This window comes from Cricetulus griseus, chromosome 3, assembly GCF_003668045.3.
Source record: "Cricetulus griseus strain 17A/GY chromosome 3, alternate assembly CriGri-PICRH-1.0, whole genome shotgun sequence".
Taxonomy (NCBI): domain Eukaryota; kingdom Metazoa; phylum Chordata; class Mammalia; order Rodentia; family Cricetidae; genus Cricetulus; species Cricetulus griseus.
The window spans coordinates 164,285,845-164,313,065 of NC_048596.1; the positions used below are offsets into that span (position 1 = coordinate 164,285,845).

Consider the following 27,221-nt stretch of genomic DNA (forward strand, 5'->3'; position numbering starts at 1 on the left):
AGTTAGAATATTTCTATAAACAATGAATATCTTGGAATCTCAACCATGTCTAACCACAGAAGTCATTTATATTTCATATACACATGGCCTGGAGGAAATTTTCCACAATGTTTCGATTTTCCATTTGTAATATCATGTCAGCTCTCAAAATGTTTAGATTTATTAAGAGCATTAAGATTTGGGGGTCTTCTGATTAGGTAGTCTAACTTTTAATAGAAACCATCCCACACTCCTCCTCCAGAAGTCTTCTTGAAAAGAGTAATGGCCTTTTCTTGGTCTGTAGGCAAGAAGGCTGCTTGACCTTGCCACAGTGAAGGCAAATGGACTGGCTGCCTTCCTTCTACAGCACATCAAAGAACTGCCTTCACCATCCCTGCCTTATGAAGGTATGTATTTGTCCCTTCTGGTTAACCAGAAAACAAAAGGAAGTCAACTCAGATTCCTGGTTAGAGAGCAAAGCACACATCAGTTAACATCCATGGATCGGTGGGTTATTCCTCCAATCAGTTCCTCCATTTGAAACCTACCAGCTACCCGACTCATTTGGCAGCAGTCAATATTCAAAGTATGACAACATAATGGCTTTCCCCATTTCAGTGCTCCCTAAAAACTACACAGTGCCCACTGGCGCTGTCCAAACTGCATTCCATACCAGGAACAGATGGGACTGGAATCTCTTGATCCATAGAACCTAGTTTCTCATGATCTGGAACTCATAACCACAACTACATAGAGAATGTAGTCTCATTCATGTTTATGCTCACCAGCTGAGCAGTGCAAGAGGCCTTGGTGGCACAACTGAGACATGCCTGGCAGCCTGCCATGCGCTTTATGGGCATTCTCTACCACTTGTCAATAGCCCTGAGAAGTGGATATTGTTATGTTCCATTTCACAGGTAGAAAAACTGAGAGTTGAGTAGCAAAGAACAGGGAAGTGGATCTGACTGTATTTGTCTCTATCTTCCCTCCTTGGGAGAAATCATCAGTTCAGGCAGGATACAAGTCTGGCACTCCCCCAGTTTTGCTCCCACATAACTGAGAAGGAAGCTAATGTGGACTGAAGATCCATGAACTGTGTGCCCAGAGCTAACAGATGGGCTTATCATTCTGACCTTGCCCTCTGTGCAGAAGAAAAGCCCGTGGGCAGGGTGGCTGGAGGCCCATGCTTGGTACTCAGGTGTAAACTATTTCACAGAAGAGCAGGATGTGGACACCACTGTATGGTAGCAAATATGGCCCCTGGTGAGCATTTGCTGATGGTGCCATCAAGTATAGCTGGCCATATAGGCATTATACATTTCCCTGATGCGAGATGCTTCTAAAGGTGACAATTGAGCAGGTGGACATGGTGCAGGCACCTGTAGTTAGAGGCAGAGGGATCAGGGAGTTCAAGATCACCTCCCATTACAGTAACAAGTTGTAAGCCATGAGACTCTATCTCAAGAAGAAAAAAGTAAAAATTGTAAAGAAAAATTCATTTTCTTTAAAATGAAAATGAGATATTCTTTAATTTACTCTACTCTCATTTTACATTTATTTACTTATCTACTTACTTTTATCCGTGTGTGTGTGTGTGTGTGTGTGTGTGTGTGTGTGTGTGTGTGTACACATGCATATGAATGCACTATGGCAGGCATGGGCGGTCAGAAGACAAACTGCAAGGGTTGGCTGTCTGTCTCCCTTCATCATATGGATTTTAGAGATCGAACTCAAATCATCAGGCTTGGTGACAAGTGCTTTTACCCTCCCCCTTTGGGTCATCTTGCCAGGTCTATGTTTGTTTGAAGCTTTTAGTAATAGTGGTAATGGCTAGAGACTAGCATTGTAAGTCAGGGAACTGGAAAGGAGGCTATGTATCTTTTGGTGTTTGGTCAATGCTCCTGATATAGCCAAAGAGTAGAATGAGCCACAAGGATCCTTACCGCTGGGAACAGGTGACATTGAATACTGGGTATGGTGGCACAACCTCTAATCCCAGCTCATAAGGAGGCCCAAGCAGAAAGATTGCTAGTTCGAAGCTGGTCTGGGCTCCATAGTGAAATTCCATATCAAAAAAGAAAATAAAAAGAAGGGATATCAGCATGGGGCAAATGCTTTGCTTGGCTCTGGTTGGTACTTCTGTGGGCTAGGAGCTCTTTGACAAGAACTTGCTTGCCTCTGAGTTGAGAACAAATGGGCTGGTGCTTTACTGGGGCCTTTGAAGTCATGGTGGGGTGAAGATGCTGGCATCCTCTGACGTCCTGCCAGCCTGAGCCTCTGACCAGCGCTTCCCTATTTCCTAAAAGAGGAACTGAGCTCCCAGGAGGAAGTGCTTTGTACACTCAGTAGGGCCCTGAGTGCAGAGGGGCAGGAGGAGAAAGGGACAAGAAGGAAGTATTAGACGATCTTGTTGAGGACTTGGCGCAGGCGCTTGGTGACCCTGAGTTTCCAGAGTTAACCTCTGCTTCTGGCCAGTCCATTTGGCCATATAAGGTAACACAGCTATGGGTTCCGGGAATTGGATCTGTACACCGTCTGTGACCACTTTCCCTGTTGTGGTATGCAATACTTGACAGAATTAACTCGAAAAAGGAAGGCTTGTTTTTGATACCAGTTTAGGACTGTCCGTTGTGGCCAGGAGGATTGGTGGCTAGTGTGGCTTGACCCATGGAGTGGTAACACAAGAGGCTGATTTTGTTACAGCCACAGATGGGAAGCAGAGAGTGGAAGTAGGCCAGGCTGTAACATTTGAGTCCTACCCCCAGGCGAGCATGTCAGCCAGCTAGCCCTGTATTCTAAATGTTCACTTCTACCAAAACAGTACTATCAGCTGGGGACCAAACATTCAGACACATAAGCCTGTGGGGCCATTTCAAATGAAGGTCTTGGTCGTCCCCATTTCTATAGATAAGAAAACTAGATCCTAGCAAGGCCATGTAGCTTGCCAAGTAGGCGGTAGGGCCAGATGTCAGACTTCAGAACCTGGACCCTGTCCCTTATTTTCCTTCAGAAACTGGTGGTGGGGGATGAATGGTGTCTCAGGCCACCCAACAGAAATCGACAATCAGGATACAGATCCTGTGAGGTACTCCTCACAGGAAAGTGCCAGTACTGTCCCTGGCACTTTCAGGTGTGCATATTAAGTATGACAGTGGCCAATGTTTCTGTGTTGAATGCTATACTTACCAGGTGGCATGTATCATCCGTGTTTGCCCATGTCAAAGTTCTCTGACATTTCCCTGCTTTGCAGGGGAAGAACCAGGTTTAGGAAGCTTCCATGGCTGTCCCCAAAGCCCACAGCTTATAAGTGGACAAGATAGGATAGATGCCCACCAGCTCTTCTCTCTGAGCCACGCATCGCATCCACCATGTAGGTTTCCCTCTGTGTAGGTCCCGTTTTGACCACAATTTCACCCTCATTTGCCTCTTCTGTATACCAGCTGCTGAGTGTCAGAGGTTCGCATCGAAGCTGAGGACCATGGTGTCAGCCCAGTCTCGCTTCCTCAGTACTTATGATGGGTCAGAGAATCTTTGCCTGGAGGATATATACACGGAGAACATCTTGGAGCTGCGGACAGAAGTGGGCATGGCTGGGGCCCTGCAGAAGAGCCCTGCCATCCTGGGCCTGGAGGAACTCTTTGGTACACATGGCCATCTGAACAAAGATGCAGACACTGTACTGGTGGTGGGGGAAGCAGGCAGTGGCAAGAGCACTCTCCTGCAGCGGTTGCTCTTGTTGTGGGCAACAGGGCAGAACTTTCAGGAGTTTCTCTTCGTTTTCCCGTTCAGCTGCCGGCAGCTGCAATGCATGGCCAAACCCCTGTCTCTAAAGACGCTGCTCTTTGAGCATTGTTGTTGGCCTGATGTTGGTCAGCATGATGTCTTCCAGTTCCTCCTTGACCATCCCGACCGTGTCCTGTTAACCTTTGATGGTTTGGATGAGTTCAAGTTCCGGTTCACAGACCGGGAGCGTCACTGCTCTCCAACTGACCCCACGTCAGTCCAGACTCTGCTTTTTAACCTTCTTCAGGGGAACCTGTTGAAGAATGCTCACAAGGTGCTGACCAGTCGTCCAGATGCTGTGTCAGCTCTTCTCAGGAAGTTCGTCCGGATAGAGTGCCACCTCAAGGGCTTCTCAGAAGAAGGCATTGAACAGTACCTGAGAAAGCATCACCGGGAACCTGGAGTGGCAGACCGCCTCATCCACCTGCTCCAAGCCACATCGGCCCTGCATGGTTTGTGCCACCTCCCTGTCTTCTCATGGATGGTGTCCAGATGCCACCAGGAACTGTTGTTGCAGAATGGGGGGTTCCCAACGACCAGCACGGACATGTACCTCCTGATCCTACAGCATTTCCTTCTGCATGCCTCCCCTCCAGATTCCTACCCCCTCAGCCTGGGACCTGGTCTCCTTCAAAGCCGGCTCTCCACCCTCCTGCACCTTGGCCACCTGGCTCTCCAGGGACTGGCCCTGAGCTGCTACGTGTTCTCAGCCCAGCAGCTCCAGGAGGCACAAGTTGACGCTGATGATATTTCTCTTGGTTTCCTGGTACGTGCCCAAAATGTGGTGCCTGGGAGCAAGACACCCCTGGAATTTCTGCACATTACCTTCCAGTGCTTTTTTGCTGCATTCTACTTGGCAGTCAGTGCGGACACATCAGCAGCCTCCCTCAGGCACCTCTTCAGCTGTGGCCGGCTGGGCAGCTCACTGGTGGTTAGGCTGCTGCCCACTCTATGTATCCAGGGCTCCAGAGTCAGGAAGGGCAGCAAAGCGGCTCTATTACAGAAGGCTGAGCCTCACAACCTACAGATCACAGCAGCCTTCCTAGCGGGTCTGTTGTCCAAGGAGCATTGGGACCTCTTGGCTGCGTGCCAGATCTCTAAGAAGGTGCTGCTCCAGCGCCAGGCATGTGCCCGCTCATGTCTGGCCCAAAGCCTTCGTGAACACTTCCACAGCATCCCACCTGCCGTGCCTGGTGAGGCCAAGAGCATGCATGCCATGCCTGGCTTCATTTGGCTTATCCGGAGCTTGTATGAGATGCAGGAGGAGCAATTGGCACAGGAGGCTGTGCGTCGATTGGACATTGGGCACCTGAAGTTGACATTTTGCAGAGTGGGCCCTGCAGAGTGTGCTGCCCTGGCCTTTGTGCTACGTCACCTCCAGCGGCCTGTGGCCCTGCAGCTGGACCACAACTCTGTTGGAGACGTTGGAGTGGAACAGCTGCTGCCTTGCCTTGGTGTCTGCACAGCTCTGTAGTGAGTGTGACAAGGTCTTGCTGGTTAGGCCTGTGGCAAATGCTACTGTCAAGTTTAGATGTAGAAGCCTAACACAAAGTTGGGAACCAGAAGTCTGGGCCCAATCCCAGGCCTGCCACCCTTCATACACCAGCCAGACCCTTTCCTCTTCTGGACCTTAGTTTCAGTTCAGATAATGATAGCCACTGTCCTACTTTGTTTTCTGTTGCTGTGATAAAATACTCTGACCAAAAGCAACTTAAGGAAGAAAGGGTTTATTTCTTCTTACAGGTTTAGTCAATTATGTATGAAGCCAGGGCAGGTGTGTGAAGAGGAAACTATGGAGGCATGCAGATATTGGCTTACTTCTTCTGACTTGCTCAGCTAGCTTCTTTATATACCCCAGGTCCTCCTGCCTAGGGATAGTATCACCCACAGTGGGCTGGGCCCTCCTATGTCAGTCAGCAATCAGAATGTCCCATAGACATGCCCACAGGCTGATTGGATGGAGGCAATTCCACAGTTGAGGTTTCCTTTTCCCAGGTGTATCAAGATTGGCCATCACAGCCATACTTGTAGCTTTGTGCTAGACACTGTGCTACACTTTCCAAAATGACCCCATCTGTCCCCATAACCATTGCTGGGCTCAGCAGAGCCATTAGCACCCCCATAATCCTTTACTTGAGGCTCACAGGAGTCCAGTAGCTTGTCCAGAATTATACAGGAAACAAGGATGGCTTTCACAAATCATGTCTTTCTGGTTCCAGGTCTCCTCGCCCCTGTATGTAGGTGCACTTCTAATTCTCTGGGAAAGTCTTGAGGTCCTATGCAAAGTTTTATGTGTGTACTGGGAACCGCTTTAAATCAGAAGTGACTTGAACCCCGTCAGAGTCTTTAAAGTCTCACCAAGATGGCAATTTCAGGTCTTGAGAGAAAAGTGGTTGGACAACTTTCCATTGCCCATATGGCTTTCTGCTCCATGCCTGAAACACGAGGTTCTGCTCATTGGAACATCTGTGCTCTTGAAGTGTGGACCTTTTTCCATGTCTGGGGTCAGACAAAGGCAGAGGGTATGCCCAGGCCTGGTGACCAGCATGGCCGCAGCTCCCAACTTCCTTTCTCGTTTGTCTAGAGAGGGGACGTTCTGCTATTTTTTAGAGCTTATCAGGAAGAAGAAGTTGCACATTACAGTTAAGATCTAGAAACAGACTCCTTGCATATAACCTTAGCTGAATTTGCAAAAGGTAAGATTCCTGTGTGTTTTCGGATGGCTTATCAGCTCTAAGACAAAGCCACAACACACAGGCACTATGTGAAATTGTGTGGTGACTTGACTAATCCTTATACAGGGATTATGGTTGCAAGTTTATAACATAATATACAGTATATGGAATATATATATATATATATATGTGTATATGTATATATATTATATGATAACTATATACTAGAAATATGAATAGTTCCATCTGGGTCTTAAGAAAATAGATGTTACCCTTAAATTGGGAAATAGAAAGAAAGTCTATGGAAGCAACTGCAGAATTGTGGATGGGAATTAGGAAGGGTTCTAGGGAAGGACCTGAAGCAAGGGAGGATTTACTGCCTGAGAGACCTGGAGTGGGGCTTTAGGGAGGGCATCTAAGGTTAGACAGCCTGTGCCTCTGCTGGCTGAGCCCAGTAGGGAGGCTGAGCCTGCCTCACATCATCTTAGGTATCTGCCTCCCAGTCAAGAGCCAAGATAAGAGCATGGATCTGACCAGAAAAATGAGTGGACGTGGTCTATACTATGGCGATTTCCCCAGGAAGGGGGCAACACAGTACCTTGACTGGGAATTTGTACACCTGGGTGTTGGAGCTGCTCTGGGAAATCTGAGTGTGCACCTTCCTTGATGGTAGATCCACACTTTTAAACCATGACCTCAGAAGACCAGATACACGGGTCTGGATGATCCTCGGAGCAAGTCATCTCTGGACTTTTTTATTATTATTATTTTCTTAATGAGGCCTCAGCCAGTACAGGCTGATCTCAAACCCAAGATCTTTCTGCCCCCAACTCCTCAGTACCAGAGTTACAGACACTGTCTACCAAGTTCAGCACCTGTCTCTGGAGTGTTCAAATGGTCCTCTCTCCATGATTATGAATGTTCATAGGACCCTGTGACATGCTGATGGGTCCAGGGGTCTGGGAGACTGTGGGTCTGCCTTCTTCTGAGAAAGGGGCTGCTGGCCTGGTTCTGGTTCCTAGTGGTCAAACAGTATCATGAGAAGATGCTGATTGAATAGAAGGGTCCCAGGTCGAAGGAATTCCTGTCCAGTAGGCTTAGGCTTGGGGCCTGAGAAACTGTGTAACAAGCATCACTGCTGACTCAGACACCAGAAGTCTTACCCTGTGAGAATATGCAGAAGCCAGTTTCTTTTACCTTGACCGGTTGCTGTGTATGGATGTATGTCCCTGGGGGATCCATGTGTTGGGAGGTGTAAGAAGTGGGGCATTGTGGGAAGTCTGTAGGTTACTGGAGGTGTGTCCTTGTAATGGGTTATTGGAGCACAGGTTTTTTTTTTTTTTTTTTTTTTCTTCACTTTATTCCCTGGCTGGAGATACACACTCTTTTCCTCATTCACCATCCGGGCATGATATGATGCCTCAACACAGGCCCCAAGGCAATAAGGTCAACTAATGGATTGACATCTCCAAAAGTGTGTGTCAAAATGAACATTTTCACTTTACTAGTTAATCACCTTAGGGATTTACATTAAGAGGAGAAAGTGGATTTGAACACAGCAGTTAAAGCCCTTAGCTAAGCTCTACTGTTCTTAACCTATGTGTACAACCAAGAAGTGGTTGGCGCTGTGTGTGTGTGTGTGTGTGTGTGTGTGTGTGTGTGTGTGTGTGTGTGTGTGTGTGTGTATGTGTGTGTGTGTGTACATAGCACAGCTATAAAGAGGGAGGAAAGAAAGTGGAAGGGAAGAAGGGGCAGGTGTCTCTCCTACAGCGTGAGTCTGCATCTTTTCCAGTGGAAGGGTTTCCATGCCAACTGAAATCCTTGTTTCTAAGAAACCCTACATGCAAAGTGCTCCTATGCAGGTTTCTCTAGATTCTGCTCTCTCTGCCTTGAGGGTGATAGTTTCAGTTTTCTGAGTTATTCCACTAAGAGAGAGAGAGAGAATGCACAGTCATGGGCACATAGAATTGAAATAAGAGCTTTGTGTAATGACTTCCCTTAACAACTCCGACTGGCTCTGCTTTCTTTTTTAAAAATAATTTATTTATTTTATGTGCTTTGGTGTTTTTGCCTGCATGTATGTCTGTGTGAGGGTGTTGGGGTCCCTGGAACTGGAGTTATAGACAGTTGTGAGTTGCCATGTGGTGCTGGGAATTGAACCCAGGTCCTCTGGAAGAGTAGTCAGTGCTCTTAACCACTGAGCCATCTCTCCAGCCCCTAACTCTGCTTTCTTCCATCTATTCAATTTCAGCTCTGAAATCTTGCTCAGGCTTTTCAGAATTGTCTGTGGGACTCACTAATAGGCCATATAACCTGCAGCTCGAAAACCACTTTTCTGAGAGCCCGAGAAAAGCCTTGGGGAGGCTGCACAGTGCTGTGCTTAAGGCAGGCTGGCAGCTGGATTGTCTAGGCTCAACCCTTGCAGCACTGTGCAGCCTCAGCTAAGTTAGGTCACTTATTTGTGCCTCATAATCTCTCCTTGAGGACTTAACAGTAGGATCTACTGCATGGGCTTGAAGGTGACAGCAGTGACCGGCATAGAGCAGTGCCAGGCACCTGGGATGTACTTGTGATTTCAGGTGGTTCTGGCCAGGTATGGTGCTCAGAGGGCTGTATGGGCACAGTTTACTGAGGATGGCCATTTCTTTCTTGCAGATGAGGGGAACTGCAGATAGCAATTCTAATTGTTTGAATGAGAATGCTCCCATAGAGGCAGGTATTTAAACACTTGGCAGTAATGTTTGGGGAGGTTTAGGAGGTACAGCCTTGTTGGCAGAAGTGTCAGCAAGGGTGAGTTTAAAGAGTGTTGCTACTTGGCGTTCACTCTCTCTTTCTGGTCACCATTGAAAATGCAAGCTCTCATGCTCTGGTTACCATGCCTACCTAATGATGTCATGCTTCCCTGCCATGATAGTCTCCTATCCTTCTAGAACCATAAGCCAAAATAATAAATTCTTAAGCTGTTTTTGGCTCATGGTGTTTAATCACAGCAATGGAAAGTAAACTAGGATAGTTAGTGAATAGCTGGTCAGGACATCCAGCCAAGGGGCACTATCAACTGAGCCAGAAACCATCTAGTCAGGACTACCCAAGTTTGCCTGATGGTTAGAATGGTGGGCATGGTTGTTGTGTATACAGGTTTCTGATTTCATTGACTACAGATTCCTGGGATGCCAGCTCCATGCAGGGGCCCAAGAAGCTGCATTATAGGGAAGCTTTCAGAGGACCTTGTGATCCAGGGTCCCAGGAGGAGATGGAGGGGCTTGCCCACAAGCAAGGCTTTGATGGACAAAGGGAGGTGAGCAGTGCTCACAAACCCAGGAATGTTTCTAAGGTTTGAGCCACTGTATCTATCTCCCTGGTCTGCCATCTGCTTGCTAGGTGGTTCTGTCCTGTTCTGGCTGCTTCTCTCACAGACCAGACCCTTTCCACCTTACAGCCTCATGTGGGATGATTGTCATGGTCACTATCCTTATGCAAAGTTGGAATTAACTTCATGGCCTTTCGAAGATCACAGTATTTTTTAGTCAGGGCTCAAGGTCCCCACTCCTTGGACTGTCCTCTACCATCAGCTCCCCTGCAGAGATGGGGGGACACAGGGTGCTTTGACCTTCTGGTTTTGGAAGTGAGAGTCTCTTTGAGGGTTTCTCTTATCAGCTCTACTTTTAACTGAACCAATGATGTCTGTTTCAGTTTGCGAGATAACAATATCTCAGATCGAGGTGTCTGCACACTGATTGAGTATGCTCTCCACTGTGAGCAGCTGCAGAAGCTAGCGTGAGTTGGACTGGGCATGGCCACTGAGGCAGCTATGGGTGGGTGATGGGGTGGACCAGTTGTAACCTGGCTGGAGGATGCAGGGTGGCTCCTGGGAAGGAGGAAGACACCCTGGTTATGCTCGTGTACTTTGTTTCCATCGTCCTTGGAACCTAGCAGTCTCTTCAACAACAAGCTCACAGACGGCTGTGCCTACTCCATGGCCAAGCTCCTTGCACACAGGCAGAACTTCTTGTCACTGAGGTGAGAGCTGATTTCCCTTATTCTCTGATGTTCCTCAGAGGTGAGTTCAGGTGATGTGGCCTGGACCATGGTGTGACCCACAGTGGGTGGTGACCCTTGACTGCATCTAGGAAAGGGTCTTGCTTTGAGCTGTTTCTATGCTACAGAGGCTGAGGACCTCCTGTCTTTTGGACATTTGGTCCCTAGGGTGGGAAGTTTCTAGGCTTTTTCCTCCCTCAGTGTCTATGAAGACTTCAAGTTCTTTCTGATGCACACTAAACCTGTGCTTGCTACTGCATCTGTGGTACCCAGTTGCTGGATAGTGTCCTAATGCTTCCTCAGAACTCATCAGGCAAGCTTTGAAATTCCACCTGATATTCCTGCCCTCAACTTGAATCTCTTTCCTACCAGAGATCAACAGATACACCCCAAATCCCTAGTGCTTCTCTCTCTCCAGTCTCTCTCTCTCCCTGCTCTCTTTCTCTCTCTCTTAAGTTTTTCTGATAGTCATGCTTTTTATGATTTGTGAGGCAATAGCAAAGACAGTGAGGAATTGCCTCCATCTGTTATCATCATATCATCATCATCATCATTATTGTTGGCTGCCTTTCAGGATGAGGGATGCCATTTTCAAATTTGGCCATTTAGCTCATCTCACACAAGGCTACAAAGGCCAAGGTCATAGGTATGACTTTGCACCGAAAGTGTCCTATCACTGCCACCTGCTCCCCCATACTCACCTGGTTCTGCCATCTAGGGAAGGAAGCCAGTGGGTAGCATGGGCTGTGGGACTCAGTACTGGAGGCCCAGGTTTGTGGCCAGCACGTTGTCACTGTGGCTGAAGCAGGGGCCCTGGAGCCAGGATGCCCCCAGTTCAAATCTAGAAATGCAGAGATGTGAATTCTTATTAGCTGCATGACCTTGTGTCAGATGACGTGAAGCCTCCCCCCCTCATGCCCCTGCGGGGGGGGGGGGCGCGTCATCTCTTTCCTTAAAATGGGGATCATAGTTACAGCCATCTGAAAGGCTGTCACGATGGAGTTAGCACACAGAAAGAGCTGGTACAGTACATGCTTTATATAGTAAGCTCAGAGACTGAAGGATCGTGGGTAAATTATGTAAGCATCCAGCTTGCGCATCCTTATGTTAGTTCAGTCCTCAGAGAAGGGATTATATGAGCAGAAAATGCCCATGGGTGGGGAGATGGGGAGGGAGCTGTGAAGGCCGGGGAATGACCCTGCTTGCAGGATATGGATGGGAGGAAGTATTTTGGACTTCGGTGCAGCTCTGGGAGAGTTCATGAAGCCACTGGGTTGCTGTCAAACCTAATTTGCCCAGCAGAGGTCTTGGGTTATTTTCTTGGTACCACATGCTTTCTGGAATGAGATGGTCATACTTACCCTGTAAGATTGTAGTGAGCCAGAGTGGCTTAAAGCGCCTTGAGAAGATGAAATTGTATTGTATTTATTCCAGAAAGCTTGTCTTGGGTAGCAGCTCTGAACTGTTGCGGTGGGGGCGGGGCGGGGCACAGCTAGAGCCTTTCTGTGGTCTTGTCTTTGCTAATTGCTGCACTGCTTTGGTTCTGCCCTCTTCCCTCCTGCAGTATCCTTGGTGTTGTCAGAGAACCCTCAGATTCCTCCTCTTCCCAGTCCCTTCAGAATAGGCCAATAGCACTCCATGGTGACAGTGGGTTTGAAGTCATGGGAGTGGGGGAGGGGCATCCTGGGCTGTAGACTGAGGATGGCTGAAAGCAAGAAGGAAAGATGACAGTGTCCTAGGGAAACCAATTCCTAGGACAACTTTCTCCTGTGACTCCTGCCCAGGACTTGGAAAAACCAAGTCCAAGTGGGCAGCAGCTGTGGTGGGAGCCACGATGTCAGCGAGCTCTGCAGAACAGCATGACACTGCTACGCCCCAGGAGAAGCCAGGGACCAGCGTGCTGCACTTGCTTTGAACTTCTGTGTCTTCCTTGCAGGGTGGGGAACAATCACATTACAGCTGCTGGAGCCCAGGTGCTGGCCCAGGGGCTCAAGAGCAACACCTCCTTGCAGTTCCTGGGGTAGGTTGGGTTCAGAGGTGGAGGGCCCACAGGAGGAAGTTTGTGGTTTTCAGAGATTTCAATGTAGGGGAGCATTTCACCTAAAGAGCCCACAGGCAGCCTCGGCTCCAGATGGAAGGGTGGGCTGGGGTGAGTGTGGGTGGTACTAGGCTGCTTCTGAGCTGCCTCTGCCTTCACCTCCTCACCTGGTAAGTAGGAAATTCATGGTACAGTGGTAGGGAGAGGGCTGTGTCTTGAACTGAGGACCTGAGCTTTCTGGTCTTCAGGACTGGGTTGCCCTCGGAAGGAAGTACTTTGTGCTTCTCAAGACAGAATGGGCATGTCTAAATTCATGATTCTAAGGGAGGTGTCAGTCGTCAAGAATTGGAGATTGTGGAATACAAGATGTAGGAAGAGAGAGTAACTGTTGGGCCCCGATGTTTCGACCCTTTGCTCTGGCAGGCTAGTGCCCATAAACTTGGTGTGAGCCAGGAAGGAGACTGCTCTTTTGAAGTCAGTACCCTTTCCAGCCATGTTAGCAGCAACAGAGTATACAAAAAATGAGGCCCTAGCTCCATGGAGTTCCTTTCTCCATGTGTCAGGAGGTCTCACCTGGCCATTTTAAGAAGAGTGGCAGGTTGGATGGTTTTAGTTCATTTAGTTGACATTCACCTGTTGAAGTGCATTTTGGATGTTTCCAGGTTTGTTTGTTTGATTCTCTTTCACATTGTCCTATGCTCAGAGCAGTGTTCTCAACACCTCAGTCCATACTTAATCTAATATATTGGTTATCTTTTGTTACTAAAATATCTGATACAGACAACTTCAGAGAAGATATGTTTATTTTTGATGTATGGTTTCAGAGGGGTTAGTCCGCAATTGTTTAGCCCCTTAAGCATGGGCAGAGCATGGTGGTGGCAGGAACTTGTGGGAGAGAACAGCTGTTCACTTCATGGCTGATCAACAAGTGGAGGCAGGATGTAGAAAGAGACCAGGACAGTACATGGCCCCAAGGATATACCCCAGGTGACCTACATATTCCCTGGGCCATACTCCTATTGTACCAACTCCCATTAATGCTGCCATAATATGACTCTTTCAAGGGATTTATTTGCTGGTTAGGTCATACCCCTCACGCCATCTGATTGTTGCTGGAAGCACTCTCACTGACATCCGCAAAGGTGGGCTTTATCACTTAAATATTTCTCAGCCTAACGAAATTGGCAATCAAAATTAGCTATTTCACATAGTGAATGAAAGTTTTGTGCCAGCCCAGTGCAGCTGTCTTTGTTTATCTGTACTTATACACATTCCAGGGCAAGTTCCTGAATGTATGCTACTGAGTCAGAATGTGGGAACTGTGTCCAATCTACAGTGGGTCTGGGGAGGATGGCTCAGAAGGAAAAGGAGCTAGACAGCATAGAAGTAGAGGGGATTAAGAAGAAGCAAGAGATGAAAAGCTGGCTTGTCCGGGAAGTGTTAGCCTTGTTTTGGGTAATCTCTGAGAATAGTTACAGACTTGTGGGTGAAAGTACCAGGAAGCAAATCTGAACTAAATGTCAGGAAGGGAAAAAAATTTTCAACCATGTGACCTACTACCAAGGGTGAGTTCCCCATTACTGAGAGGTGGGTCCATAAGACTTAAATACTGAGGGTGAGTTCCTTATCACCAAGGGGTGGGGCCATGAGCCTTAGGTACTGAGGGTGAGTTCTTCATCATCAAGGGGTGGGGTCATGAGCTTTTGTTAAGTTTGTAATGGCACTGAAAAGTCTGAGTGGCGTTTGGTCATCTTACCAAAAAGGTTGTGGTATTTCCACTCTGCTGGGACTGCTGAGACCTCCCTGGGGTAGAGTGGCACCACAGAAGCACATCGACACATGTCTGAAGTGTACCCTATTGACTTCTCAGGTTCTGGGGCAACAGTGTGGGTGATAAGGGCACCCAAGCCCTGGCTGAAGCTTTGGCTGGTCACCAGAGCATCAAATGGCTCAGGTAAGCTTCAAGGTGTGTTCTGTCTTTGTCATAGGGGGAGCTAGGTGGTTGGGGCAGTTTTGAAGGTCCCTGAACTTTGCATGTACTCCCTTGTAGTAGACAGTAGAGTAAGGAAGAAAGACCATTGGTTTGGGGTCAGGAAACTTGAGAATTTGGGGGTGATTCTCCTCCTTTTAGGGTCATGATTCCCTGTTAGCAAATTGAAGGCTGTGAGTTGATATTTTATCATATTTTATCTTAGGGACCTGTTCTAGCCTACTGAAAATGGCTGCCCAGTTGGAGAGGGTTTGGAAGCTGCTCCTGGCCTTAAGGGGCCCTGTAATCAGTTAGTACGTCTAATATCAGGACACTACTAGAATGTGTCATTCATCCTTCGTAGGTCAGTTTGTCTCTGAGGTTCCTTTCTATTCTGATTCATTTTTATTCCATGATTATGTCCAGCCTGGTGGGGAACAACATTGGTAGTGAGGGTGCCCAGGCCCTCGCAATGATGCTGGAGAAGAACAAGTCACTGGAGGAACTCTGGTGAGCTGGGAGGACTCCCCCGCTCCTGGGAGGCGGGTACTTGTCTTTATTGATTACCTAGCCTCATCCACAGGAGGTTGTGTAGGTAAGCTAAGCCTGGATGACTGATGAATTGATTTTAGCTTTGAATTGTGTGAAGCTTGCAGAGCCCGGTTTCACTGCTAATTCTTTTTATGTACATGACTATGTTGGCTTGCTGCTTCATTTATTGCCTGCACATGCCATAGTGGTGAAGACCACAGACTCTGGAATCAAGTGGGTAAATTAAAGTAATCCCCGGATTACAGTTTTCTACCTCTGAACAGAAAGCTAGACTGCTTCCAGCTCTAGAGAGGTGCTTTTAAGAATTAAGGAAGATAGTGCTGGTAGAAAGCTTAATATAGTGTCTGCCATGTGTACACCCTTAATATAGTGCCTGCCATATGTACTCACTTAATATAGTGCCTGCCATATGTGTACACGTTTCCTAGATGTTACCATTGTAGCAACAAGGTTACTGCTACTATTGCAGCTGCCAACAACTGCAGCAGTAGTACCACGAGTGCTGAGTACTAGTGCTTGTGAAGTTTGGAACTTCAAAATGAGTTTGAGTTCTTCAGAAGGCGAATGGAGTTTGGGATCATTGAGAGAAGAGCCACAAAGTGTGCTTATGCCACTGACACCTGAAGCAAACAGACCTCAAGTTATCTATCCTGTAGATACTTCCAGAGTCTTCAACTCCAGGGATGCCTTTGCAGTCCCAGATACAGCAGCAAGAGAAAATGCCAAGTGATTTCTCCAGGAAACAGCAAAGCATGGACACTCAAAGGATTGCCACAAACATACTGTGGTGGTGTTGTGTGACAAAACTTTTTCTGGGGAGATGCAACACACGTCTGTTCACCCCAGATAGGGGAGCCCATGACAGACCAAACCATGGGTACCACCAAAGTCCAACTTGATGAACCATGAATATTATTGGGGTGACTTACAGGAATATGAATGAGGGGTTACTTACAGGAGCAGAAATGACTCAAAGACCCACCCAGGAATGGATGACAGCTCACAAAGCTGGGAGCCTTGAGCACACTGCACAGCCTGCAAGCAGCCCAATAGGTTGAAGAGTGTGTCCTTCTCGATGCCAACTCTTAGAGTTGGTCTCAGCTCTTCCAGCAAGCTGGTCTGTCTCAGAGTCCTTTGTAACTCAGCTTTGCTACTCTGAGAGGGACTTTCAGCTTTTGTTGTTTACTCTGAAGAGAGAGAGAAAGAGAGATGGGGGGCTAGTGAATTTTGTCAGTTTCAGGAACTTCCTGAAGCTGTTTTGAGTTGCTTATCTTTCTGTTTAAGGAGCTTCCCTGTAGGATGGAATGTTTTAATCTTGGAAGAAACTGTTGCACAACACTACACTTCTTTGGGCTCTTCCATTTTTTTGCCCCCTCTTTTGCAATGGTCTTTGAGATGTCCACCCATGGCTAAGAATCAGGCCACCACACCATAGTAACAGTTACTTGTCTCAGGGACTTCACCAGTGGTTATGAGTTGTGGCTGATGACTACAGTGATCTATGAGTAGAAAATACACATGTTTAGAAGACAGTTGGACAGACACAACACATCCATCTAGAAAAACCATAGACACTGTTTTCCCACTGGGACCCATGACCTCCTCAGCCAAACTGGTTTGTAGTACCAGATGTGAACTCCCTTTTGTGGGCCTGAAATCCAACTGGAAGGCTGTTGGTCTTACCCAAGATAGCTGAGCTGCAATTGCACAAGCAGGCACACCCTGCCTAGCATGTTGGCCTTTCATCATGCAGGATCCATACATAGCCAAGCAGGAATGTTGTGACAGTTTTTCCACCAGCAGTCTATAATGCCCCCTTTGGCAGTATGAAAGCCAGCCAGCAGGGTGAAGGTTTTCAGTTTAGTCCCAGCTTAATTTCTCCTTGTCCTAATCAAGGATGGACACAAGTGTTTTCAGCAGTGGGGTCCTACTGTCCATTTCTGGCTTACAACAACAGCAGTCACAATATTTTTATTTGAGGGTCTTCAGGTGCTTTCCTGGCCAGCAACTCACAGGGATGGAGCCCACCTTTGGCACTGAGGTTTTTATTCAATAACATTGTAGCATCTGGGAGTCTGTCTGCCTGCCTGCTTGCTCACCCTCCTTCCCTCCCTCTCCCCATCTCTCTCTTCTCTCTCTCTCCTCTCTCTCTCTTACTTTCTTCCCTCATTTAAGGTATTTTTTAATTTAAATGCTTTAGATGTTGGTTTAATTACTGGCTGATGCTCAGTGGCTTTAAAAGATACTGGTCCTATAGCATTGGTTTGTAGACTCTACATTTCACTGTTGTAAGTATGTATGTCACCTTTGTGGAGTTAGATTTTGTGCCACACCAGAAAGTAGCTTGTCCAGGAGGCCTTCAATCCAGCCTTTTATTGGGGACACTATTTTTACAGTCACTGGAGTGGAATCAGTTAAGGATGCCACCTGTTGTAATGTTTTATATACCTCTATTATGGATGTCACCTGTTATAATGTTTTATCTACCTCTTGCAGTTGCTGTTTAAATGTTGTGTACATAGCTTTTGTTTCTTTTTATGACTGACACCAAAACTCTATGGAACCATTTGTTCAGGTTGTTTTTGCCATAGCCATCAGCTATAGCCTTTTGAACTCTTGGCGATTTCTAACAGGAAGGAACACTGGAGTAGTGGGGCACACACCTGTTTAGCCTGTCCTACATGGATCTTAGCATGCTCAAAAGCCCCTTGAGCCTCTGTCCCAAACACATATAACACTCTTTATCAAGTTATACAGAAGGCAGACAGACAGCTTAGGCAAGATGGGGCATGAAAATCTGCCAAAATCACCAGGCATGGTGGCACATGACTTTAATCCCAGCACTCGAGAGGCAGAGGCAGGTGGATCTCTTTGAAGCTATCCTGGGCTACATAAGAAGTTCTGGAAAAACTAGGGATAAACAGAGAAACCTTGTCTCAAAACAAAAAGAAAGGAAGGAAGGGAGGAAAGAAAGAAAAGAAAAAAAGAAAACCTACCAATGACCCAAGGGTCCACAGGATGCTTGTAGCTTCTGTACATAGACAGGTACTAGATGTTGTAGGATTTTGTCAATAATGTTTCCAGGTATAATATGCATCTTACCAGACCATAATACCAGAAGAATTTTATAGCTGTGTCAGGCCCTTGCACCTTGTGTAGACTGAGCTCTCATCCTTGTTCCTTTAGATGCTCGTGTACATTTCTCTAATGGCTTTTCAAATATGTAAAACACTCAGGGATTAACATTATGTTATCTATATAGCAAAACTCTTCCCAGAGGATGAGTGGGCAAGGCGACATCCTGAGCCACTATCCCATAACAAATACCGAGGTTACAAAGATACCCTGTTGAAGCACACAGAAAGTCTGTTGTCATCTGTTCTCCGAAAGTGTCAGGTGATCCCAGAGGTTCACAGCTAAGAAGACACTAAAATTGAATATAAGCAAGGGTTAATACAGCATGGACAGGTTCCATCTGTTTGAATCAATTGCTTCATCCACAGATCAAGGTAGGGTGCAAAGCATGGATAGGAGGCTCTAACCCAATTAGTTCCCTGTAACCCTCAGTAATTCTCTCTGAGTCATTATGTTTTCACACCCTGGAGTTCTTTCATGGAGCCTCCCCATGTTTCTCTGCACCTGATGAACTAAGTGGGCCTGACTTAGTCTTCTAAGAACAGGTAGGGTCAAAGGTGAGAGTAGTCCTGTTTGCCTCTGCTGCACCTGCTGGCTCCCTGGGTCAGAGTGGCCCTGGTTGGCACTGTGGATGTAGCTGTAGCTGTTGCCTCTCCATTCATCGCAGCCTGGCTGGGCAAACCATTTCCACCCTTAGCATAACCTTTTTGCTGAAGGGAAATGTACTCTCCTTGCTCTGGGAGGATAATTACCCACCTTGGGGCAGGCTTGATCATCTTGACCTGTATCGTTTTTCTCACAAATATCGTCTGTGAACTGCTCTTTGGGTTCCAAAGCCTCCCAGAATAATTTTGTCCCATTAGTGTTTGAGTAACCCAGACAGTCTTCTCTCTCTCTCTCTCTCTCTCTCTCTCTCTCTCTCTCTCTCTCTCTCTTGTCTTCCTTCCTTCCTTCCTTCCTTCCTTTATCTATTCAATTATTCATTCTCCTTTAGTTTGTTCTCTCACCTTACAGACTCTATATGCTGGTCTAAGCTCCTGAGGTCTGCCTTTCGTCTACCTCATAAAGATCTTTCCCACCAAAGAGCTCAGCAAAACCACTAAAGCACCATACTAGCCTCGAGGTCCATGCTGGATCAATCTTTCCCTTAACCCCTCTGTGAGCACAGTTCTGGCTGGCCCAGTGAACTGGGGTACCAACACAGCTTCTCTTATTCCTAGTTCCCCCAGTAATATTTGCCCCTCCTCGGTGATCCTCCAGTTCTTGATTTATGGGACTGCTAAGCAGTTGTTCTTATGGCTTTGATAAGCCTGTCTGTCAGGGACTGATTTCCTTCTTACAGTCTCAGGTTATGTAGCCTTTGTCTTAAGGAGGGATGGGAAGTTATGTTATATGGTGTTTCTGCCTCCACAGCAGTCAGATCCCATCCACTCCCATGTCCCATGGCCTCATAAGCCAGGCTGAGACAGGCTTTTTCATTGTTTTTTTTTTTTTTTTTCAGTTTCCCCTATTCCACAAGTTTAAGTCTTGAGAATTTTCTGATGACACTAGTTTTTCATTGTTAATGTCCACCCCCATCTGTAGGTTGGATTACAGATTTTTTTTTTTCATTTTCTTAAAACTAAAGGTTGGGCTTGAGGATCTTATCGCTTGCCAAATCAGAGGCTAACTGGGAGGATGCCAGTCTCATTTCCCTTTCTTGTTACAATTGTTCCTTTATATTAACACGATTCTGGTTGGCCACTATCTTGTCCTTAGATGCATTTCTAACCACACAACCTCTGCTGTTGCTTGCTGACAGTCTTAACTCTTGTGCTCTACTCTCAAAGATTACAAAATTTCCTCTAAACCATCAACTGTTTTCAGGGCCTCTCCATATTCACATTGTGGCATGCCATCAAGCAGGCATGCCACCCCCTACCACATAGACGAAGACTGCCATCCTGGGATTTCTCCCACAGACACTCCTAATCCTGATGGCTCAACCTTAGTTGCATGTCTTGTTACCCATAGTGAGGACCATGCAACCACTGTCACAGCACAAAGACACACTAACATACACTGAACAGGAAAGGGCAGTTCTATAGGAATGTCCTCCATGGATGCTTCCCACCCGCCTCAGGCTTCTCAGCCTCAATTGCATGTCTTGTTGTCCATAGCTAGGACTGTGCACTCACTCCTCCCCAACTCGTCTTTTGTTCTGTCCTGTTCCTATTCAGGTGTCAATTATGTTGTATGACAAAACTTTCCCTGGGGAGACACAATACACAATCTACTCCTCACCCCAGATAAGGGGCCCATGACAGACCAAAGTCTAACTTAGTGAACCTGAATTTTACTAGGGTTACTTACAGGAATATTGATGAGGGGTTACTTGCAGGAGCAGATGTAATATAAATGTAAAATGACTCAAAGGCAGCTGCATCACCAAAGCCCACCCCAGCATGGGTGACAGCTTGCAAATCTGGGAACCTGGAACATACTGCACAGCCTGTAGACAGCTCAACAGGTTGAAGAGTGTCCTTTCCAAGTGACTCAGTTTGTCTAAATGCCTTTAGGCAGCTCAGCTAGTTTCTGTGTCTTCCAGGCAACGGGTCTGGTCTCAGAATCATCTTTGTAGCTTCACTTGTCTGAGCCTTCTTTGCAGCTGGGCTTTGCCCCTTTGAGTGGGACTTTCAGCTTTTAGTGCTGTCTCTGGCAGGGAGGAGCCTAGAGAATCCTGTCAGTTTTAGGAACTTCCTGAGTTTTTTTTACCTTCCTGCTTAAGGAGCTTCCCTGCAGGATGATATATATCAATCTGGGAGGAAACCGTTGCATAACAGAAAGGGCTTGGAATCTGAGGGTGAAGCGTTGATTATATATTGATTGGGCATTACCTTCATCACTTCTTGGTAGAGAAGCACCTCATTGTGAAGTATTGCTTGTGATTATGATTGGTTGCTTGTCTAACCCTGGCAATAGCAGAGAGTAGGAAATGCTGTATATTTGTTTGTTCCCAGCACATAGCTCCCCACAACAAAACAAGGTTTCTTATTCATGTAGGAAAGAAAGAAACATGGGTATTAGATAGCAGGACTTAAAGGAACTTTAGCTAAAGTAGATTTAGCAGAGTTTATATAAGCAAATATAAGCAAAGACTGATTGATGAACAGATTGGCACTTAGAACATGGAGGGGTTAGGAAGCTCCACCCAGCAATGAGGACAGTAGTATTTACAGACAGGAAAAGGAAGTAATGTACAGAAACAACTTAATGGCAACCACTCTCCACTTGCCTCATTTGGATGTGGTGTATTGAGTCCCCAGCCTGTGACCTGCTGAAGCGTGGCCGTTATGATAATCTGAAACCAAGCTATTTGCTGCAAGAACATATTCTTGCTAGGCTGCACTTCGTTTGCATACTAAATTAAGTTGCGGTTTGCTGTAAGGAGGCAAACTCAGGCCAAATTTAGTGTAAGTTAATTCTACCACATGATAGAAAGAAAGCCTCCATCTGCAAGGCTTGAGCCAGCAAAGGTTTATTTTCTCGTGTCTGGGAAGTGTAGAGGTAGGCAGTTTAGAGCTGAAATGGCATTTACAGAAGGCTAGCCGGTGCCTCACCTGTCTATCTTTTTCTGCCCCACCATTCTTGGTATATGTCTTCATCTCATGATCAAGGTACCTGCTCCATCTACAACAACTACTTTTGTATTCCAGGATTCAGTCTCTATATCGTACAGGGCAAACGGCAGGCAGAGCACCTCCCTTTCAGTAGCATTCCTGGAAGCTCCCATCTGTCAACTTTCCCTGTGTATCCCTGGCTCTGTGTGTGTCACTTGCCTTTTCTTCACAAAGTACATAGCTTCTCACACCAAAATAAAGTTTCTTGTTAATCTAGGAAAGAAAGAGACAAGGGTATTCATAGCTTCGCATGATGGGGATTTTTGTATAGTGACACTGTAGAGTGAGTTCCCTTGCAAAGCTGTCCCTGGAATTGAGGCTCCTCACCCCTCTTGTCTATTATTATTCTTGCTGAGTATTGGGATTCTCTAAATGGGGCGGGGGTGTAGGTTAACCCTTCCTGACATCCTCCCCCACAGTCAATGTCACCAGGATGACTTGATCTCCTTTCTGTTATTGGCAGCCTGGAGGAAAACCATGTCTGTGATGAAGGGGTGTACTTTCTCACAGAAGGACTGAAGAGAAATTCAAGTTTGAAAATCTTGAAGTAAGTACCCTGTGATGGCAAAATAATGCCCAGCCTGAGGAGGGAGTTTAGGGTCTGAGATCAGGCTCTGGCCAGCTCTGCAACTTCACTGAGGTGTCTTGTGGGGAAAGCTTGACTTGGTCTGGGCAGATGAGGCTCCCAGTGTTATTTGCTTACCTGGCATCTGGGTGGTCCTGGCAAACACTGAAGGAGGAGAGGTTTAGTGTGGCAGGAAGAGATGGTGACCATAGAGGGTGGACCTGGGTGTGGTTATCACTAAGGAAGACTAGAACTCACACTACTGGGGCCTCAGGAGTTGGCAGAGCATGGCAGAGCATGGTTGCTCCCCAGTGCAAGAATGGAGCAGCAGGGTACTCACTCTCCAGTGCATGCAGAAGGTGTGTGTGTGTGTGGGGGGGAGTTGTCTGTTATCCTAAATGTCCAGGTTATTCTCATGGGACTGAGCCTGCTCCAAGAGTCTATCTAGAGTAGTGATTCTCAACTTGGGCGCCGAATGAACCTTTTACAGGGGTCTCCTAAGATGATCAGAAAAACACAGATATTTACATTACAATTCATAACAGTAGTAAAATTACAGTTATGAAGTAGCAAGGCAAGTAATTTTATAGTTGGGAGGGTCACCACTACATGAGGAACTGTATAAAAAGTTTAAGCATTAGGAAGGTTGAGAATCACTGGTCTAGAGGGTGGCAGATCTCAGCAAGCAACACTCAGAATTGGAAATGTACGCTGAGGAGCATGGACAGGCAGGGTGACTGAATATATCTTCTGTGTGACTTAGAGGTGTCCTCCTTCCTCCAGGGACCACTGCTGCTCAGGCAGAAGGGCCCTTTGGATGGTCATCTCCAGTGGTGTCTCCTAGTGTGATGTGGTTTGAGTGCTGGTGTTTGCTCATGTGTGTGCTCATCCATTGATTGGACAAGTGTTTACACACTCATCTATGCTTTGTATAAGAAGTGACCCTGCCCCAACTCTGTGTCAGGTGGAAATGACAGACAGTGCAGGCTCTCATTCTCCCATTTCACATATTCTCATGGTAGAGACAAATGGCAAACAAAAGGCTCATTTCTGACTGGGAGAGGGATGTATCAAGGGGAGGTGTGGTTGCTGCCATTCGGATAAGACCTCTAAGAAGGTGGGGATTGAATTCAAACTGCAAAGGCTCCCATGACACTGAAGCCTGCGAGACAATCATGTTCATGGTACAGCAAGTGCTGTTGGAGCACTTGTGGACACTTGGCACATCGTTGATTGGGTGTGAATGTGGCAGGTTTGTCTTTCCTCATTGCTACACTTTGTCTCACTTGATCCTAAAGGAGGCCAGGCAATGGTGGAAGTGGGAGTGTCTTGTGTTACCTGGGGCCAGACTGATTGTTCATCATCCCAGGCAGTAATAACTACTCCATACCCGTTTCTCCATAGCATCTATATCTAATCTATATCTAATCTATATCTATATCTATATCTATCTATTTATCTATCTATCTATATGTGAGGAGATAAAGAAAGAGATATAGGGTGGAGAGAGAAAGAGAGAGAGAGAGAGAGAGAGAGAGAGAGAGCGCACACACATCTTTCTTTTTCCACTGTCTTCTCTGCCAAGTGTTGGTTGGAGTCCAGCTTCCCAGGCAGACAGTCTCTCCTTGGATACTTGCCTTAGCTGCCTCAAGTGTAAAGGGATAGTAATTGGCCTCCGCATGGTTTCTGAGCATGCACTGACGTAACAGGCAGAGAGCTGGCACACAGGAAAAGCTCAGCACATGCTGGTATTGTTCTTAGCATCGCTTTGATGGCAGATGTGCAGCAGGCCAATGCTAGGGAGGAAGGCAGATGGCTTAGTAGTTCCTAGAAGGCAAAGCTGGGAGCAAAAGTTTCCGTGGTGGATCAACTCCTGTTCCAGCCTCTGTCTCAAATGTATGTCGCCGAGCATCACTGTGAGGTACTCACTATCAATGAGCTGCTGTGCCAATGAGCTCTTGCTATGCCATTTTCTGTTTAGTTCTTATTCTCTGTGAGACAGGCACTTCCTTATTCAGACAAATTTGCTGAAGATTGAACAACAAATGGTACAGGTTGGATCTGAACCTTCAAAATCCTGGCACTGAATTGTGGGGCTCATCCCTTATGTCTTTCATGTATGGCTAGTTTGGTGAGGAAGAGGGGGTTCTCTTTGCAGGAGCATTGGCCCTCATGGATGATCTCACTGGGCTCGTGCTGCAGGCAGGCTTCCTGAAACCAGACAGGCCCAGCAGAAGACCAAGTCTTGTAGTAGCATATCTTGTCCACTTCTCTTCCAGGCTGTCCAATAATGGCATTACCTACGGGGGTGCAGAAGCACTCCTGCAGGCCCTCGACAGGAATAGTACCATTCTGGAAGTTTGGTAAGGCTGCTGGGGAAACTCCTTTACCTTTCCAAGCCTTGGTTTTCATATCTATGAGATGGGATGAGGGGAGAGAGGAATGGTAGGATTTTGAAGATAAGTTTCGATCAACATTTGATATTACAGCCAGATTTAGATATCTGGCTGTAAAGGAAGTTGATGTCTCTAAGGAGGAGCCAGTTTTGCTCAAATTCAGGGTGTAGTGGTGTGTAACTGTAACCCCAGTGCTTAAGAGGCTGAGACAGGAGGATCTTTGTTTTGTTTTTCTAGACAGGGTTTCTCTGTGTAGCCAGACTGTCCTGGAACTCACTCTGTAGACCAGGCTGGTCTTGAACTCATAGTGATCCATCTGCCTCTGCCTCCTGAGTGCTAAAGGCATGTGCCACACCACCTGGTGAGACAGGAGGATTTAGAGTTAAGTCAGCCTAGGTTACAGAGTGAAACCCTGTCTCAGAAAGATAGACAGAATAAACAAGCAAAAGAAAGAAGGAAAGGAAGGAAGGAAGCATCTCTTGAGGACGCTATGTGAGGCCTTCTGCACCTTTGAATTCTGGAGATTACACAGGGTGGGGACTGTAGTATGGTGTAACCACATCTGTATCATTACAAGCCACAGTTCTTTATGTGTTTGAAAAAGACTTCAAGATACAATTTGATCAAGCCTCCTGTTCACGTATAAAGCAGAAAGGAATGCTCTGTCTTAACACATAATGAGTGAAAGTTACTATTTGTGTGTCTCAGGCATTGGCCTAGATACCAATATTTTAAAACTAAGAGAGTCCCTATAAGGGCCTATATTCCAGATCGGGTATGTATGATACATGCCTGAAGTCCTAATACTTAGAAGGCTGAGGCAGGATTGTGAGTTCCAGCAAGTCTGAGCAAGAGCCTATCTCCAAACAAAACAAGCACACTTTTCAGTATTTCCTCAAAAAAATGCTGCCCATGCTGGGACTCTATTTTCCCTATCCTCCTGCTCACCTATTGCCGCCCCCCCCCCACACACACCTCAGACAAAATCTTATGTAGTAGCCCAAGCTGGCTTCAAACTCATTGTGTAGCCAAGGAACCAAGGATAAACTCCCAATTCTTCTGCCTCCACTTCCCAAGTGCTGTTGTCACAGGTATGCAACCATTCTCAATGCCAGACATTTAACCAGAGGAGAGGAAGAGTCAGCCCTTCTTAGGTGGGCAGCCTCTTGGAGCTGGCTGCAGACTCCGAGACTGGTCCCATCGTGCTTGTGTTTCATAACTTAGCAAACAGATCTCAAATAGTGAAAATGAAACCGAAGCCGAAGTCCCCTGGGCTGGAGACACTTTGCTTCCCTGATTGGGGAAGTCTCATTGTTGGGGAGGTCACATAGCTAGCATTTGAGACAGCATATTTTTTATTGTTGTTTTTTTTTTAAATCATCGTTCAGGCCTAAGAAAGGATACTCTCTGTTGTCAAGGAGGAGACCAGCCTCAGGCTGCTATTTAAGAGTTCTGATGCCCCTTGCTGCTTACTGATGAAGCTGTATGGGCATGGATTTTGCTCACTTCATTCTTAACAGATGTGATTATTGCCTGAAAAAGAATAGCTTCCCCCCCTCCAGCACCGGGAGTCTGTAGTTGGCATAGTCGGGTGTTGTGCTTTCTGTGGGGGTGGTCTGGACAGCCCTGGGTGGCACATGGTAAAAACAGAACCCTTCCATCTGGTGAGCCTGAGGTTGGGACTGAGCATCAGCCCCTCCCCAGGCATGGGTTTAAGGGTGGCCATTTTCTTTGCAAGCCTTCACTCAGGCTTGTCTTCACTCAGATATCACTTCCTTTCATCCCTGCAGGCTCCGAGGGAACACCTTCTCTCTGGAGGAAATTGAAACACTCAGCTCCAGTGACAGCAGACTCCTGCTATGAAGTCTCAGCCTTGGAGGCTTGGACTCTGGACTCTGTACTACTCAGGGCTGGACTCTCCCTGCCCCCCAGCACTGTAGTCTCCTTCTGATAGCAGAAAAGGGTGCTCCAGTGCCCTCCAGAATTGACTTTTCCCAAGGATGCATGATGGTTGGTCTTGGATAACTGAACTGGCTTAAGAGAGACTAGAGGACCACATTTCTGTGGGGTGTCTAGAGAGGATCATCATGTAGGACAGTGACTGAGAGGCGAAGGGTCCTGACTGAATGTGGACAACACAATCCACTGGGTGCCCCATGGGAGGAAGCTGAGGAAGGAGGAAGATAGCATATACTTGCATGTATGAACTCTTCTTCCTGGGTGAGGACTTCTGCGGCTGCTGCTATCGCCTTTGGACAGCAGAATCTAGCTTCTTTGGTCGTCCAACATGGAAGCAGCACCAGTGGCATTTTAGGGAGCTTCCAGGCCTCAGCTTCTTGGTCCTGGCAGCTACCAGATTCTCTACCTCTCCAGATGACCATTGTTAGACTATCCCGTCACGATGATGTAAGTGAATCTGGGAAATTCCCATT

The 27,221-nt window shown here is 46.8% G+C and overlaps 1 protein-coding gene across 12 annotated transcripts in view; it reads left to right on the top strand.

The window, feature by feature from the left end:
- Positions 1 to 27,221, top strand: part of Nod2 (nucleotide binding oligomerization domain containing 2) — a 46,767-nt gene that overhangs the window by 18,506 nt on the left and 1,040 nt on the right. For 5 of the 12 annotated variants that reach the window (XM_027405542.2, XM_027405551.2, XM_027405540.2 and 2 more), the window contains exons 3-12: positions 284 to 386; positions 3,420 to 5,235; positions 10,131 to 10,214; positions 10,374 to 10,457; positions 12,412 to 12,495; positions 14,384 to 14,467; positions 14,909 to 14,992; positions 22,292 to 22,375; positions 24,673 to 24,756; positions 26,580 to 27,195. In XM_027405542.2, coding sequence (XP_027261343.1) covers positions 284 to 386; positions 3,420 to 5,235; positions 10,131 to 10,214; positions 10,374 to 10,457; positions 12,412 to 12,495; positions 14,384 to 14,467; positions 14,909 to 14,992; positions 22,292 to 22,375; positions 24,673 to 24,756; positions 26,580 to 26,652 — 2,580 coding nt within the window. In that variant the 3' untranslated portion in view covers positions 26,653 to 27,195. The other 7 variants (XM_027405545.2, XM_027405548.2, XM_027405546.2 and 4 more) reach the window with 7 other exon arrangements.